Source organism: Falco punctatus (genome assembly GCF_963210335.1).
Source record: "Falco punctatus genome assembly, chromosome: 8".
NCBI classification, from domain to species: domain Eukaryota; kingdom Metazoa; phylum Chordata; class Aves; order Falconiformes; family Falconidae; genus Falco; species Falco punctatus.
Genome location: NC_137588.1, coordinates 53,406,589 through 53,422,358, shown reverse-complemented (window position 1 = coordinate 53,422,358; position 15,770 = coordinate 53,406,589). Strand labels below are relative to the sequence as shown.

The following is a 15,770-nucleotide window of genomic DNA, read 5'->3' as shown; positions in this document are numbered from 1 at the left end:
CACTTGTTCCTAGGTGGGAGACAGCATCAGGTGGGGACCCACCTGCCTCAGGTCCTGTTCCAGTGCGGTGCTCTGCAGTTCCGCATGGCTCTGCCACATTCACGTCCTTTTCTGATGCCCGATTGCTCTCTGGCTGGATGAGAGCAGGCCACTTGTGCTGCTGCTCAGGAGTCTCCAGGCTTTCTTTAGTCTTAGGAAACTGAGAAACCGCTGCTGTGGAGAAAACAGGCTGAGAGCCGCCTGCGTGGTGGAGAGCTGCTTTCTGCTGTGCCCCGTGCGGCTTAGGGAGGTGTGCAGGGAAGATGCCAGCTAAGAGAAGGTTAATGCCACCTCCACCTTCCTCAGAGCCAAATGTGTCCTGCTATGTCCTGTGGGACAGTCACTGCGCAGCAGGGCTATGGAGAAAGGGCTGTGACTGGGACGGCAATGCTGCTTTTGTGTTATTTACGTACTCTGTTAGTCACAGTCACTGCTGCCACATGAGGGGAAGGACGCGCCGTCTCCAGACGGTTTCTCTGTGCTGAGTCACTTACACTTACATAACTGCCTTTCCCCAAGCGGTAGCAAACCATACAGGACCCCCAAAGTCTGCCTTAAGTAAACCGCAGGAACCTGTGGTTTTTCTTTCTTCTCCTTCCTTCGTTTGCTTTCCCCTCTTCTCTTTGCCTGCTCCCTTCTGAGCTGTTAACGTTCGTGCCAGCGTCAAGTTTTCGAGCTGCCATCGACTATCCCAAGGGGCACCAGCGTATCTCTTACTTCCCCGTGGCAGCAGCAATACCTTGCCAGGTCAAATGTTGTCAAAATTTAAGGCTCTAATAAAGAAACCCTGACCTTTACGAGCTCTGTAACCACTCCTGAGAAGAGAGTGCTTCCTGCCCCGCTGCAGCGTTAACATTTCACCAGTTTCTACTTTGATTCTCATTCATCAGAGAAGCTTCCCTTTTGCCCTGTGAACCTGCTGTTCACAGGCAGCCTGAGCCCTGAGCAAACCCCCGCTGTCCTGGGCAGCCCCTGAAATGCTGCCACATCCCTGGATGTGGTCCCCCTCCTGCAGGATGGGGGCAAAACAGAAACTGGTGAATTTTTCCTCCTTCCTTCCCAAGCGGTGATGCTTAAACGTGCATCACTGAAGTCATATTTAGGAACAGCCGCTTGTGACCTGTCCCACGGCTTGGATCCTATCGCTAAATACAAAATTGTGTAACACAATGATGTGAAATTGCAAGAACTGAATTTCTCCCCTAACTGCCTCTCATGCAGCTGCCCTGTCCCTTGTACTCTTTGCCACATCCCAATCCCAAGAAGTCAAGCAGGTGGATAATACACAGTTTTGGAGAACAAGTTCTTCTAAGGGAAAGGAAGGGATTTATTTGAATAAAGAATTTTATTTGTGGGTGAAATGGTATCCGCTATGTCTCTGAGTTTAAACTAGTATCCGCCTTACCTCATTAGTCATGTTAGTCATAAACTAGCATTACTGTTGGCTCACACATTCATCAGGGAATGTCAGAGCTGCCCAGAGAGCTGGCTGAAGACTAGAGATTTGGAAACCAGACTTATATCACTAGTGGCTCCGGCTCACTACGTGACCTTGGTGGGATCCTAGCCCCTTACCTGTTGGGTGGGAGAGAGAATGCTTCTTTCCCGACTGCTTCAAGATCAGCAGATGAAACGCACCATTTTGAAAATGACGGAAATACTTTTGTGTTGATGTAAACAGGCAAATGTCTTCCCTTCCTCCTTCCTCCCAGCCGCCAGTGGGACCACGCTCCAACAGCGGCGCTGGGGGCTGCAGAGGCACCTCCTTCCTTCTCGGGGAGGGTCACGGGAGCCGTGTCCTCTGTCTGGCCTCAGACCCCTTCTGGCATCACATGAGGTCTGTGTCCGATGCACGTCACGTTCTGGCTTTATTCAAGGAAGCAGAAGAGGGGTGTGGAGGCAGGCTGGGCAGCAGGAGCGTTGGAGGTGGATGCACACAAGCCACCCGTGTCCTTCCCCAGCAAGGCTCTGCCACACACCAGTCCTGTCCAGCAGGACCCCAGCGTCTGCGGCAGCTCAGCAAGGCACAGCCGTTAACAAGTGTGCTGGAAGCGGCTGGTTCGGTGCCCCCTGCACTCTGCCTAGCCCCAGGGGCTAGCGTGGGGTGTGTAGGCTGCCTGAGGATAAGGGACTTGGTTGTAAACCATTTCCCACATCCAAGGCTGTTCCACTCGTGCCCTTGGGATCAGAGATCATCCGCACTGGAGCCTTGCATGGGAACGGCGCCTGCGAGAGGGACAGCCGCAGAGCTGCACGTGAGAGGCACTGAGGATGTCCTCTGTGTCTCGCACTCTCTTGCTGCCTCTTCTCCCCAGGAAGAGTCTCAAGAGAACCACAGCAACATGACAAAAACTCACAGCAAAGCACAAAGCCGGGGATGCTAAGTGTCTGTGTTTCTGAAGGGGGAGATGGTAATACCCAGTTTCACCTGGCCTGAATTCCACCTGTGTCCCCATCCCGTGTTCAAGCCTGACAGCCACCCTGGAAATGCTCAGTTCAAGGTGGCAGAATTCAGCTTACAACAGTCTGGGGAGCTGTGACTGTCAGTTATGGGTGTATGCATGCAGGAAATGCACCGAATTCCTCCAAAAAGAGATTCTGTGCTCTGACCGACCATGGGACAGCTGGTTTGGGTGTTTGCCAGTGGATTGGAAGCAGAGATATGGACCTTCTTCCCCACTCCCTTATCTCCAGCCAACACGATGGCTGTGTATGGGATCTCTGAATGTGACTCAGCCCCTCTTTACTAGCAATGATATGCAAGGCATGGGAAAAGCTCACTCTTCCCACTTTATTCAGTAAAAAGGAAGTTTTTTACAAGGAAAGGGAGCAGATTTGCTTCTGCTTGTTACCTGTTGGACCCTTGCACCAATAGAGCATGGAGGCAGCCTTGTGGGACACTGTGGTGGCTTCATGATGGTTTCTGTTAAGCCACCTGGCATTGACAGCTTTACTCCTAATTCCCCGTGTTTGCTCTTCCAATCAGACCTTTAAGAACAATTTAGCACTGGAGTGTTGTGGTGGCTGCTGCCAACTCATGGGGTCACTCAACAGACTGAGAAAGATCCTCTCGTGTAAGTGTCTCCCCATGTCACAAGGACAGTGTGGAGAAGAGATCCCTGCTTTTTTTGGTTGAAAACCGAACCCTGTCTGAGTGCTCGGTGAGTTACCAGAGAGCTGCCCCGTGACACTGTTGGACTTTCTAAAATAAAAATTCTTCTGCATCTTCCCCAGACCCCAGGTTATTTTGCATAAAACAATTAAACAGACCACCCAAACCCCATTTACAAGGTTTCCCAGAAACCCTTGGAACATTTGAAGCAGTTGGAGGAAATCAGAGTTCAGACCCAAATTGCACAAGTGATGACATCGCTAAGGCTGGAGAAGGATTTTCATTGCTTGAAGCCAAATGTCCACAAATGGTTCTTTCTTGAAAGGTAGGACTTTTTTCAGTGTGAAACCCCTCCAGGCATTCACAGGTAAGCACCGAATGACCTGCTGATAGGCCACTTCTGTCATGTTTGTCAGATCTCTGGCCCTTTCTCATCCAGAGGACCATCGTTTGCTATTCTCATATATAGATTTGCATCTAAAAGCAGGGCAGGGCACAACCTGGTCTTAATCTCTATCTTAACGGCCCTTGAATTTGGCTCTCTTGATGGTGGTCCACCTCTGTCTCCTGGGGCTGGCAGCCTGTCACTTCAAATACTCCTGGGCCAGAAGGAAATTGGCAGAGCTTTAAGGAACAGCTTGACCCTAAGTGGGACCACATCTTGTCAAACCTGAGAAACAACCCTGATGTGCAATCTCATCAGAGAATTGGCTGCCTTCAGTTTAGCAGCTTCCATCAAAGGCTGGCGCTTTTGATTGTTCATTTGCACGTAGCCTACACAGCAGCAAACCACAGCACAGCCGGAAAATGGAGAACTCCTGAATTAATGGGAAAAACACAGTTGTAAAGAAATCAGTGGTGGACCTCTACTTGAGCTGGTAGTGCCCATGTCACCAACACCTTGGCACTGAAATGCCAGTGACACTTAATCAAAAGGCTCCTTGCTATTGCAATTCACTGGGAGCCTCAGGAGCCCTTAGGGAAACTGTCACTGGAATGCCCCGTGGCACCAGCCTGGCAGCTAATGTGTTTGGCAGCCCCACAAGTTCAGTGTGCTGCCCAGAGGGCAGAAACCAGACAGTTCATAGGAAAATTAGGAGGCCTTTGTGAAGTCTTTGCTTTTTCACAGCTGGCTGGGGAGAAAGAGAAGATGGTGGTGTCTTCATGTATATCCTTTTCCATGTTGCATGGCTTTCTGAGCCTGGCACACAGCAGTGCTCCTACCTGCTGTATTTCACAGGACTGCGGGATAGCTGGGGCTGGCAGGGACCTTTCGAGATCATCCCATCCAAACCCCCCGCTCAAAGCACGGTCAGTGAGAGCAGGTTGCTCAGAGCTGTGTCCTGTGCTTGTGGCAGGAGAGGAGCTGAAATCCCACCCCAGCACCTTCCTTTTGACAGGGTGTGAAGTACAGAGGCAGGTGGAGGAGTGAGGGTGCTGTTTGGCTATTCTGTTGTTCTTACAGGGAGAGGAATGTTCTACTCATTGTGAACTTGTTTGGTTTGGGTTTAAGTCTGTATCAGTTGAAACAACTGCATAGGAAACTGGGTGTAAGCCCAGCTTAAGGACAGGTCTGCACTATGTTGGCCTCACACCAAGGAAAGCAAATTACAGTGTGCCACAACCTAAGGCAAAAGCATTGCTTACATTATCTGGCATGCAGGGCTCTGACCTCTGTCATAATTTCAGGTTTGCAGAGTATCGAAAGGATGTGGTTTTTTGCACAGTCATGAAGTCATGTTCCCATACCTTGAGAGCATAGTGAGATCCCACGTACAGGGTATTTTACACTTGCATCATGTGTACATGCAGTATTTCAGAGTAAACCTCTTCCATTAAGGCTTCAGAAAGTACCTTCCCTTTCTACAGTCCTCCCACTTGCCCTGGTAGTTACGCAGTTGCAAGATTTGAGTGAAGTCTATCAGCTCCAAAGAGTTGAGTATGCGATAGCAGCACATGCCCTAGCGCATTGCGCTGTCGTCAGGAAAGCACAGGGAGGAAAATCATGATTTGCCAAAAAACCATAAAATCCCAGAAAAGCATTACACAAGGCTTCCAGCTCTCCAAAGTCAAGAGCTCCTGCTGGGGGATTGCAGAATTTTACAGTTTATTTAATAGTTTCTAAGAGAATTGTTGCTCTGTTGGGAACCACCTTCAATCTGTTCAACGATTAAAAAGAAGCAAACAATGTTCTTCCAACTTCCCCAAAATTCAAAAAAGGAAACAAACAACCCCCTCAGAAAAGCTGGGGCAAGCAAACGAGAGAGAAATAATATAACGTCGCTTTTAAAATCCTGTTGCTTTGCAGCTGTTCACATTCTGGCCACTTTCCAGAGTTACTTTGATGATCCTCTGCCAGGAAAAAAAGAAGTCCTTCAAGTCTAGAATTTGATTAGGGCATTATTTTTCAGCAAAGTAAATGAAGATGCAGGTTTGAGATTTAATGATGGAACTGGCATCTGCATCAATTTAAGACCTAGTAATCTTTACCAAGACCCTGGCAGATCTGGGTGATATCCTAGTGGTGGGAGATCTGTGTTCTTCAACTGGTGGTAAAGGAGAAAGAGGATTTAGGTCTTCAGTGACAACCAACAAGTGGAGATGTGAAGTTAAATTGGTGCCTGGCTAGCAGGGAGCGAGATGGACATGAGCTAAGAACCGACACTGGGGAAGTTTTGTCAAGGTCTGGCTTTGCTGCGTTGGCTGCTGCAACCCTGTCCCATAGGAGAGCTCATGGGGAAGGAGTGTAAAAGAAGCACCAACTGGTGCAGGGGAGAATGGCAGGGAAGAAAGAAAAGCCCTGAGCTGATGGATGCATTCTGAAGTATTAAAAGCACTGCCAGCATTCCCAAGGCTGTGACTTGTACCTAGGGGTCATGGATGAGCTCTGTGGAGGAAAGATGCTGTGTCAGAGCCCTGCAACAAAACAAGTAGCATCACCGTGTGTCACTCAGAACATCACCCCATACAGCCAGGTGCAGATATGCCCTAAAGCAGAGGTGTGGGTTACAGCAAACTAAAAAGGCTGAGACGTAATTTTTTTTCTTTCTTAGTTAAGGATGTTCATAAAGGAGCCTAACTCTGGGATCGGTACTTTCTGGGGTTCCTTGTGCCCTTATGTTACAACTCAGCTTCTTACCATGCATTAACTGGTTCTTACTTTATCTTGATCTGTGAAGAAGCAACTGATGGTTCATTTCATGTTGTTGTACCCTAGGATTCTTTTTACACTCTGCACTTTTAACATATGCTATTTAAAGGTTATAGGAAGAGCTGTTGGCAAATGGTAGATGACAGGTTGCTGAAACATGATAAAATAGCAAGAGTTTCCACGGAGAGATTGAAGCGGCAGGAAAGGAAAGAGGGGAGAATCTGTAGGCAGCCCGTGCCAAACTTCATGAGGTTGGAAGCCCCTGTTTGGATGCAGAGCCTGTGCAATGCAAGGCTGACAGACTGTCTCGCCTGCTGGAGTGCAGGAAGGCGATGGAGTGAAATCCCCTCCTGCCCTGCCCTCGCTCCACCTGAACCCGGCTGGCGAAAAGCCGCTCAGCTGCCTTGCAGGTGGTGACACTAGTCTGAGGACTGGGCTCCCAGAGTGTCCATTCCTCTGGACGACTAGCTTGGATGGAGATTTCCACAGACGTCTCAAATTGAGTGAAGCAAATCTAAGATTTGCAAAACCACTTAGTAAACCACTAAGACAATCTACTGCCAATCTACAGCCTAGGGCCAAGGAGAGAATTTTTTTCCTCTTCATCCTTTCCTTGACCCCTTGGGAAACGTCCCTTAGGGGATGTTTTTAAGTCTCGCTGTGACTATGTGGGTTATAGTTGATTCCCATTGATTGAAAAGGTCATTTTACTTTCTCACCAGAACTTCACGCATCAGAATGGCTGCCCTTGAGCCTGGGATGTATTGTGACTAATGACCAAAAGTGATTTCATCATTAGACTTCCACCTCTTCTAGGGCTGTACTGGAACAATATAAAGGAATTTAAATTAGTGATATCCAGCTGGCTACATGGTTAGCAAGATGAATGCATGTGGCCTGTCTCCACACATCCCTTGCTTTGTGGGATGTGGGTGGTCCATCCCTCTCATCGTGTTTGTCTGATGAGCAAATCCAAGCTTCCCACAGGTGAACAGGCAACGGGCAAGAACAGCGGCTACGAGTTTCTTCAGCTGACTTCTGTTTTGAATATTAATTTTTGACTTGTGAACCCTGAGGAATTCAGATCTCGGGACAGAGGAAATGTTGGAAGAGGTCAGGCGAGCTGTGCTCCCTCTGTGTTACTTGGAGCAGCAAATAGCATGCATTCCAGGGCAACATCTGATTTTCTGCTTTTACGAGGCAGATGTTTAGGATAAGTGATCTGCTGTTTATTTTAATTGCCATCTTGCAAACCTCCTTCCTACGTGCGCGCACACATTCAGAGCCCATAAATAAGGATTCTTCAGATTATGCCGTTATTTGGGTAGCTAGCCCTGCCTTCCATCAGTGCCTGGACAAGGCTATGTGCTGCCAGCCTAGTTCCCCTTGCACATCAGCTTTACAGTGGTGTAAATCATTAGGTCCAATTCCTTTCTCAATGACACTAGCATAAATCTGAAATTGTTCCACTGACGTCAGCACCGTAATGGCAGTCTAAAGGAAAGTTAGACTCCCTTGACTTCAGAATGTTGCTGCTGATTTACACCAGAACAAGAGCAAAAGTAGTTGGGCTCAGCATGTCCTAGCACTGTTACTAAACAGCAGGCCAGGGTTTGCTCTGGGATGCAGTGGTGATGACAGAGAGCAACTCTGTGGATTTTGCTGGTATTAAGTTGATGGAAATGACACAACATACCTTCACCACAGTTTACGTCTCAAAGAGCTCCATGTAGTAGGTCATTAATGAAAAGAAGGGATAAATCAATGCTCCTGTGTAAAGTGATTAGTCTCATTGCCTGTCACTATTCCAGGAGAGTCATAAAGGGATGAATCTGACCATTTGGCTTGTGTTGTGATGATGATGATGGTGGAGAGCAAGACAGAGGTACCCTCATCTCCTGATGGATACCATGCAGGTGTCCATGGAGGAACTGGTGGTCCTAGCTGAAGACAGAGGGGCATGTGGGGGGGCTGCGCTTGCAACTGGTGCTAAGAGCTAGTCTGGAGGGTTGGAGATGCTGGCTGCACTTTTCTTCTCCAAGAGACACAAGCAGTTGTTGTAGGCATTCTGTGCTGGCAGCATTCAGTGTTAATCCTTACTTGTTTGTCTAGATTTCCCACCTTTTCTCTAAAGGGCTGGAAGTGAAAGCCTGGCTGTAAAAGGGGTGCTGGCCCCTCTCTGCTCTGCTGTGGCTTCAGCCTGCAGGCTGTGGATTTAAGCAGAAGGAGATGAGAAATGGATATTTCCACTTGAAGTGGTAGGGCTTCCCAAACAACCTTGCTGTTTAAAAGACACTTTGGCAAGGAGGGCCTGCATTTCTGTTGGCTGCTCTTTGGGAAGTTAGAGAGCCCAGTTGTCGCCTCAGAGTCCATCAGCCCTTCCCCATTACAGCCAGTGGAGACAAGCTGATTTACACCCCTCTTCTGTTGGCATCTGGCCAATCTCTTAATTGCCCATAAGTGACTTCCTTTCTTAATGGTACACGTTTGCACTGGGTGGCTCGGTTTGCACACAGTGAAACGCAGCCATGTGTGGCATAACTGCTTTAAAGCCACCAGGTCAAAATGGGGTCCCTGTGAACTGCTGGGTAGCCTGGAGGTGCTGCAGAGTAGGATGGGGCCATGGGTGTCCCAGGGAAATAAGCCCTCACCTTCTTTCTGTTTCTTAAAAAAAAGTTGAGGCCATGCTTTACCCATCTCTCAGCCTTTCCCATGGTGGCAGAGGTGGGAGGCAGCAGGAGAACCTCAGAAACCAGAGGGGAACTGCAGTCCTTCCTTTTCTACTTATTATCCAAGGCTCCAGCCACAGCTATCATCAACAGACAGGAGAAATAAAAGCCATTCTCCATGCTCCCAGCCCCAAGGAACCCCGGCTGGGTGCACTGAATGGTTCCCACATCCCTGCTGTACAGCCATGGGGATGGATGGCTGCTCCGAGCTCCAGCCATGGGTTTTGACAGCCCAGGTAGAACCTGTGAGCTGCAGCAGGTGGGATGTTCCTCACTCACACTCGCCTCCTTGTCTGCACCCTCACCTGGAATCTGGCCCTGTGGAGATGCAAGAGGGCTAAGGGAACATGCGCTCAGTTTTCCCACCTCTTTTGTTCTCAGTAGTGGTGAATAACTCAGTCGACGTGATGCGTTTGCTGGCAGGGAGCGACAGAGTTTACCAGTCATGAAACAAAACTGTGATTATTGCCATAGAAACTGGAGCTTGAATGTGAAGCTCATCCAGCGGGGCAGTGGGAAGAGGACATTGGACTTCTGCCTCCTATCTAAACTCATGTGCATGGCTTGGATTTGGAATACCAGAAAGTCACTTATAATAATCATGTCATAAAATATCTAGATATCAAGAAACACTGACTTCTTTTGGATTCCTAGGAAGAACTAAGTCAGGACCTTGGGAACTGGCCTGTGAGGGATGAGGGTGTTTAGTAACACCACTTCAAAGAGCAAAGTTCTTTCCAATTAGGAAAGCAGGCAATTAAATCACAGTGGCTGAGGGATGCAGAGTCAGGAACATAACCTTGCTCTGCTTCGTGGCTCTCTTTCCTGAATGCAGACATGCAATTTGTTTAGAGAATTCCCTCCTCCTTTCACATTTGAACTCTCTGCAATAGTGGCTTTGCCCTGGGAGCTTACAGCATGGCTCAGATTTCCTTGTAAGTTTACAAGCCCCATCTATAGGGTAGCCGAAGAAGAGCCCTTTGGCTTCAAGCTGATGAAAAAGGGCAGAAAAGCTGCACTCAGAGGTTCCCATTTTGCTCTGGAAAAACTCCAGCATGCTTAGCATACCGCATTGCAGAAAGTCACTGATTTCATCGTCATGACTTCATATTTGGGTATAGCTTTCCTTCCTGGTTAAACTGTCAGACTTTGATCCCATGCTGCATGATTGTTCCATGCTGTTGCCTGTGGAAATTGCTGGAGATGTGGAGCTGCTATTATTCCACATGGGAAGTCTCAGGAATTTTCTAAAGAGCTCCTGGTTTGCAAGATTTCCGGGTGACAGTTGTGATGCCTTTAGGTTCTGATAGCCTACAGTGCCTCATGAACAAAACTGAACAGTAGTGATTAACAAGTCCAAATCATCTAAATCCAGCTGATTTAGCAAATTACTTTCTCCTTATCCCAGTGTTTAACGATTGCCAGCCCCAGCCCACACTTCACTGCTCAGGCTGCACCAGAAGTAATTGCAATCCATGGGGTGGGGGAGCTAGGAGGAGGAAACAGAAAGTTGAAGGACTTTTCTTCCTTCTTTGGTGCAAAGTAGAATCCTTCTTGGCAATAAGGTGCGGTACAGACTGGGCTGTGTGTGGTTCTAAAGAAAGGAAGGAAGGAAGGAAGGAAGGAAGGAAAGAAGGAAGGAAGGAAGAAAGGAAGGAAAGGAAGGAAGGAAGGAAAGGAAGGAAGGACAGACGGACAGACACACTTTGCAGGGTGGGTGGAGTGTGAGCAGTCGTTAAAGAGACGCTAGCAACTGACATTGTTGCAAATCATCTCTCTCATGTTGGAACTTCATCTTTGAGTTGCGCAAGAAATACAACTTCATTTTGGATACCCAGTATTCTTCCGAGAGAGGCATTGTGTTCCCAAAGAACAAATATGTTTTTTTCCTTTCTGCAGATCCATTCTGGTTTAAAATGCTGCTTTCTCCCCGCTCCCCACAGACAATAATCTTTGACATGTGCTTACTAAAATATCACTTTCAAATAAATAAAAGCACACAGGCATATCCAGTACTTGTTCCTTGCTCTATCTCAAGATTAATTTCCCATTTTTCCATCTAATGTGTCTGTCATTCAGATATCTCCACAATCAAGAAAAAGCCCTGTTTCTTCCCTTTTGTAGATTCACAGATATTAAGACCAGAAGGAAATATATTCTTATCTCCTGGGCAGCTGACCTGAGTGTATATGTAGAGAGACATCTGTTTGTTCTGATTATTTCATGCAAAGAAGCTTTGCTTTTTGGTAGTACTGCAGGAAAATCATCGCTCAGGTACTAAAGCAGCCAGCAGTCCAGGGGCTGCAACCCCTGCCCAGTGCCTTGGTTGATCATCCCACTCACACAGCTCAGAAGTGTACCAGCACTGTAGAAACATCACTGAAAACATGGGGGCAGAAGCTCACCCAGCTGGAGGAGGTGCAGCTCCAGCACCCAGTGGCATGTTTGGGCAGGGCACCACTGGGCATGGAGGGAGTGGGCTGCTCCTGGTGCTCATTCAACCACTGGCTGCTTCAGTAGGGGTGTTCACAGCATCTGGGGAGGGTGCCTGAAGGCTAAGACAGAGCCAGTGGACATGGTGTACACCAGGCAGGATCAGCAAGTCCTGGGGAAGTGTAATTTCTCTTCCTACCTTCAGCATTTGAATCCCTTCTCTACCCCAGCCATGCTAAACTGATGCTTTTTTTCTTTCTTTCTCTGTCACATAGAGATCCCTGGGTGCCCAGGAATGGTGGAGAGCTGAATGGGCTGACCTGTCTTCCTCACCATCCTGAGCTCATGAGGGCTCTGAAGAGATTGAGTGGGAGCACGGCCTTGCTTCTCTGAGCCTGGGGATGCTGCGGGAAGTGATTGCCTTGGCAAATGTCTTCATCCCAACCCATAGTCCATTGTGCATCACCTGAAGGAGAAGCTGATGAAGGATAACTAGAGGACCAGGAAAGGCTCTGCTAGCCTTGGAGGACACAGATGGTGGACTGGCACTAAGAAAGGCACTTTGCAGGAGTCACTGCATATGAAACCAGCGCTGGAAAGAAGCTACAGGAGCCCTTTGAACTGAAGGAGGTAAATGTCCAAATCACCACAAAAGGTGCAGACGGGTTTCCTTGGCACAGCATCCTCAGAAAGCACTTTCAAAAGGGAAGAGGGTACCAGGACCATGTGGCCATCTCCAGTGGCTGGTTTGGAAGAGGCACAGCAAGGTCTCTGCCTTGTGGTCAGGTCAGTGGACTGGCAGGACATGCTCACAGCTGCCTGTCCACGTGCTGGCTGGGGCTCCAGACGAAACAGGAATCTGACCACAACTGAGAAAGCAAGAGCGTGGAAGACTGCTTTGACTTATTCTGTGCTTGTTTGTCCTTCTGGTGTCTTCTCTGTCTACCTCTTTTTCTCTCTAGGCCTACGTGTACTGTGTGTGGGGCCCAGACCCCCACAAACAAGCAGAAGTATTAGTACAGGGCAAATCCTGCCCAGTGCACAACGTGATGCCCAGTGCAGTGCTGTTGCTAGATGAGGCTGACATTGCACAGTGCAGATGTAACATGGCCTTTGTTTGCTCCTTACACCAACAAATCTGCAGCTGTAATGCCTGGACTTCAGACAGGAGAAAGGCTTGAACCTGGCGATCCTTTTACTTGCAAGCAGTCACATGCTAACCTGACCAGCCATGCTTGGGAACCAAGTTTTAACACCCCAGCCCCAAAACATTACAGAGCATCCTCCCTCTCCTGTAGCTGTGGAAGTGAGTGCACCAGCAGGCTGCACGCTAAGCTTCTGCACCTTGGACTGTAAAAAACTCATTAAGCAGAGAAAGAGAGAGAGACGGAGGCAGTGGCAGGGGCTCAGGTAGAAAATAGTAGGAAAAACTGGTTCAAAACCACAGGAAAATACGCGCCTTTTAATTGCAGGTGGTGTCCCAGCTGCAGACTGTCATGCCCAGCTGGGTGGCTGCAGGTCTCTGTTCACCAAGCTGCTCTCACAGGCCTGGGCAAAATGTGCTGGTACTGAACCGTACCAGGAGCCCTATCTCAGACCTTCTCTCTTGGCCTTCCAGCTGCATACCCCTTCCCTCATGTGCAATTGTATTTATTTATTTATTTCCTTGCTGCTTGATGCAAAGCTGCTAGCAGAGCACCCTCCCCACAACCATCCACATCCGAGAGGGGATGGAGAAGGGGAGCGTGTACCGCGTGTCTGTGCGATGGAAGCGGGCCAAGGGGCAGGTGTCTGCCTTGAGCGGGCCGGATCCGGGCATGCATGTGGGGTCTGCATATGAGGCAGGAGGAAAAGGCTGCAATTAAACCAGAAATACTTTCCCTGGGGTCAGTGTGCAATTTTGATCTTTCGAGAATTAAGAACAGGCTGGGCAAAGCTTTGTTGGGAAGGACAGCAGGACAGCTGTTGGCTGCACAAGCTCTGCCGCTCCAGCCAGATTTTCTCCGTGCAGCTGTGCTTGTGCAGGGCATGTGCCTCTGTGCAAGTTGCTTGTCCGGATCGTGCCCTCTCAGCACCCCCAGCTGTAACGAAGCAAACTTACTGTGTGTACATCCTGGCTTTGGACACTTGCAGGGGGCCCTATCCTCAGCCAGGCAAGTTGCTACCAGGGTGCTCACAGAGGTTTAACGCCCTTTTCTGCTCTGTCCAAAGAGATATCCATGTACAGACCATTTAACGCAGCCGGTTTGAGACCGGCAGACACAAGCCTCTCTAGACAATGCTGTAGCTGTGCTGTAATGGGCCATGCTCAGCCTTGGCTTGTTCCATCCCATTTTGCTAAAAAAATAGCACAACAGCAGCATCCACTTGCGGCCAGGCATCCCATTTTATGGAAAGCCTGTGTGGCCTTTGCAGAGGGGAATCGTTTTTCTGGGAGAAGGGGGGTTCTCCAGTGCCCTGCTGCTCTCCCACAGCTGCCACGCTCAGGAGGGAGCCAGGGTGCCTGGGCATCCCTTGGCAGAGGTCCTGGCTGCTCGAAGGGAGCCTGGCGTCTCCCATACCCTTCCCTCTGAGATGCCCCACCAAGGCTTTGTCCAAACCTGTGTGGCTGCTGAATGGAAATACTTCCCAACCAAAACCTGTTCCTCAGAAGATTCCTGGCTGGCTCCAGTCACTTGTTATGTACTGGAAACACTGCCCTTGGGAATAGTTTTCAGGTTAGAGACACGCATGCAATCGTTGTAGTCCTTTTTCTCACAAATCCTTTCGTGTGCAAGAGCAGGTTGCAGCAAGTGAAATGGGTACACTCGCTCTGATAATTTGCCAGCATGGCCCAAAAGCAGTGACCTGCTTACTGCTGATTGCTTCCTTGCAGAGTTGTAAGAGTTGGAGATAGAAGACATGTATTATGAATCCATCTGCCTATGACCCTTCAGGCTTGTTCCATGTATTGCATTTACTGGTGGTGTGCTGGGCCTATTTTTAACTGTCCTGACACTAGGGTTATTGTGCTGTCCTTTGGGAGATTGCTCTGTAGTCCATGTCAGGAGCTGCTATTAGTATTCCACCTGCATTTCCTCCTGAAAACTTCATTCCATTACTCCTAGTGATGCTCTTCAAATACCTGCTGCTCATTATGTCCCAGTCAGTCTCTACCACCTGGCCAGCGCTCCTCTTTGCTCCTCCAAGAACCTTTCTGGCTCCTTGATTGCTGCCACTCCCTGTCCTTCCCATAGTTCGGCACAGAATGAGTCTTTTTGTCAATTCAGCTGTGCAGAGTTTGTCGGGCATCGGTACCCACCAGTGGAGCAGCTGGGACCTCTGGCAATGCCCAGTCTCCCCAGTGGCTCTAGGGCTGCTCTCTCCCTCACTGCAAGGCACGTGGGGCACAGGAAAGGGGCAGAGACTGAGATGTGTCTGAAAGTGGACCAGTGTTGGCAATGAGCTCTCCTATCCCGTGGGGAACCAACGTCTGCGAGGGACAGTACACAACAAAGTCTCCATTTCAGCAAAAGCCCAGACTGAGCAATGGAGGTGGGTGATGCTCCAGTACTGCCTGTGCAGCCGTACTGGGATCGGTGGGGGTCAGAGGTCCGTGCCGTGACAGGGAGCTGTGGTCTGTCCTGCCTGGAAATCGTATGTGTGAGCTGGAACCGTGGCTGGGCACAGAGGGATGCCCGTGCCCCACCAGCAGCGCGGGGGCTCGGCAGGCTCGGCGCACGTGGAGCGCTTGCATGGGGATTCTGTGTACAGCGCTTGGCTGGAGCACCATTGTGATTGTAAGAGCTCTGTTCTCACTGAACAAATTGTTCCTACAAATAAAGAATGAAAAGTCCTCCTCTTCCCACTCTTCTTTTTTGCACTATTCATTGAGTGGTGCCGAAGGAAGGGCCTGCACCTGGATGGTGGGAGCAGAAAGTCACTGTGCTCCTGTGGCTGCCAGGGCAGCTTGTGGGGAGGTGCTGGGGCTACCTGGAGGGGAGGTTGAATGCAAGAAGAATAGCCAGGGTAAGTCAGAACATAAAGTGCACCAGAGCAGGTTGCAGCGTCTCTCCATGAAGCTCGCTGATGCTGATAGGCAATGGGTTGCAATATCTCCAGGCACTGTGGGCACGCGTCTGCGGGACAAGGCTAGAGAGGCACTGAGGGACAGCAAGGCAGTCTGTGCAGGTACCAGTCCTGCATGAGCAAACCAGGAGGAGGACAGGTCAAAAAACCCAAGGAGGATAAAAAGACCCAGATGAAAGAGGGTGCTGAGTCTCCCAAGGGTTTCACAGGTTGACAACAGAGGAATCTGGAGTCTCCT

General features: G+C 49.3%; 1 protein-coding gene across 2 annotated transcripts in view; it reads left to right on the top strand.

The window, feature by feature from the left end:
* The window catches only part of ADRB2 (adrenoceptor beta 2), a 38,799-nt gene extending 23,500 nt beyond the window's left edge, over nucleotides 1-15,299 (top strand). For both annotated transcript variants that reach the window (XM_080397986.1, XM_080397985.1), the window contains one exon: nucleotides 11,740-15,299. In XM_080397986.1, coding sequence (XP_080254112.1) covers nucleotides 11,740-11,774 — 35 coding nt within the window. In that variant the 3' untranslated portion in view covers nucleotides 11,775-15,299. The remainder of the gene's footprint in view (nucleotides 1-11,739) is intronic.
* Nucleotides 15,300-15,770: the final 471 nt, after the last annotated feature.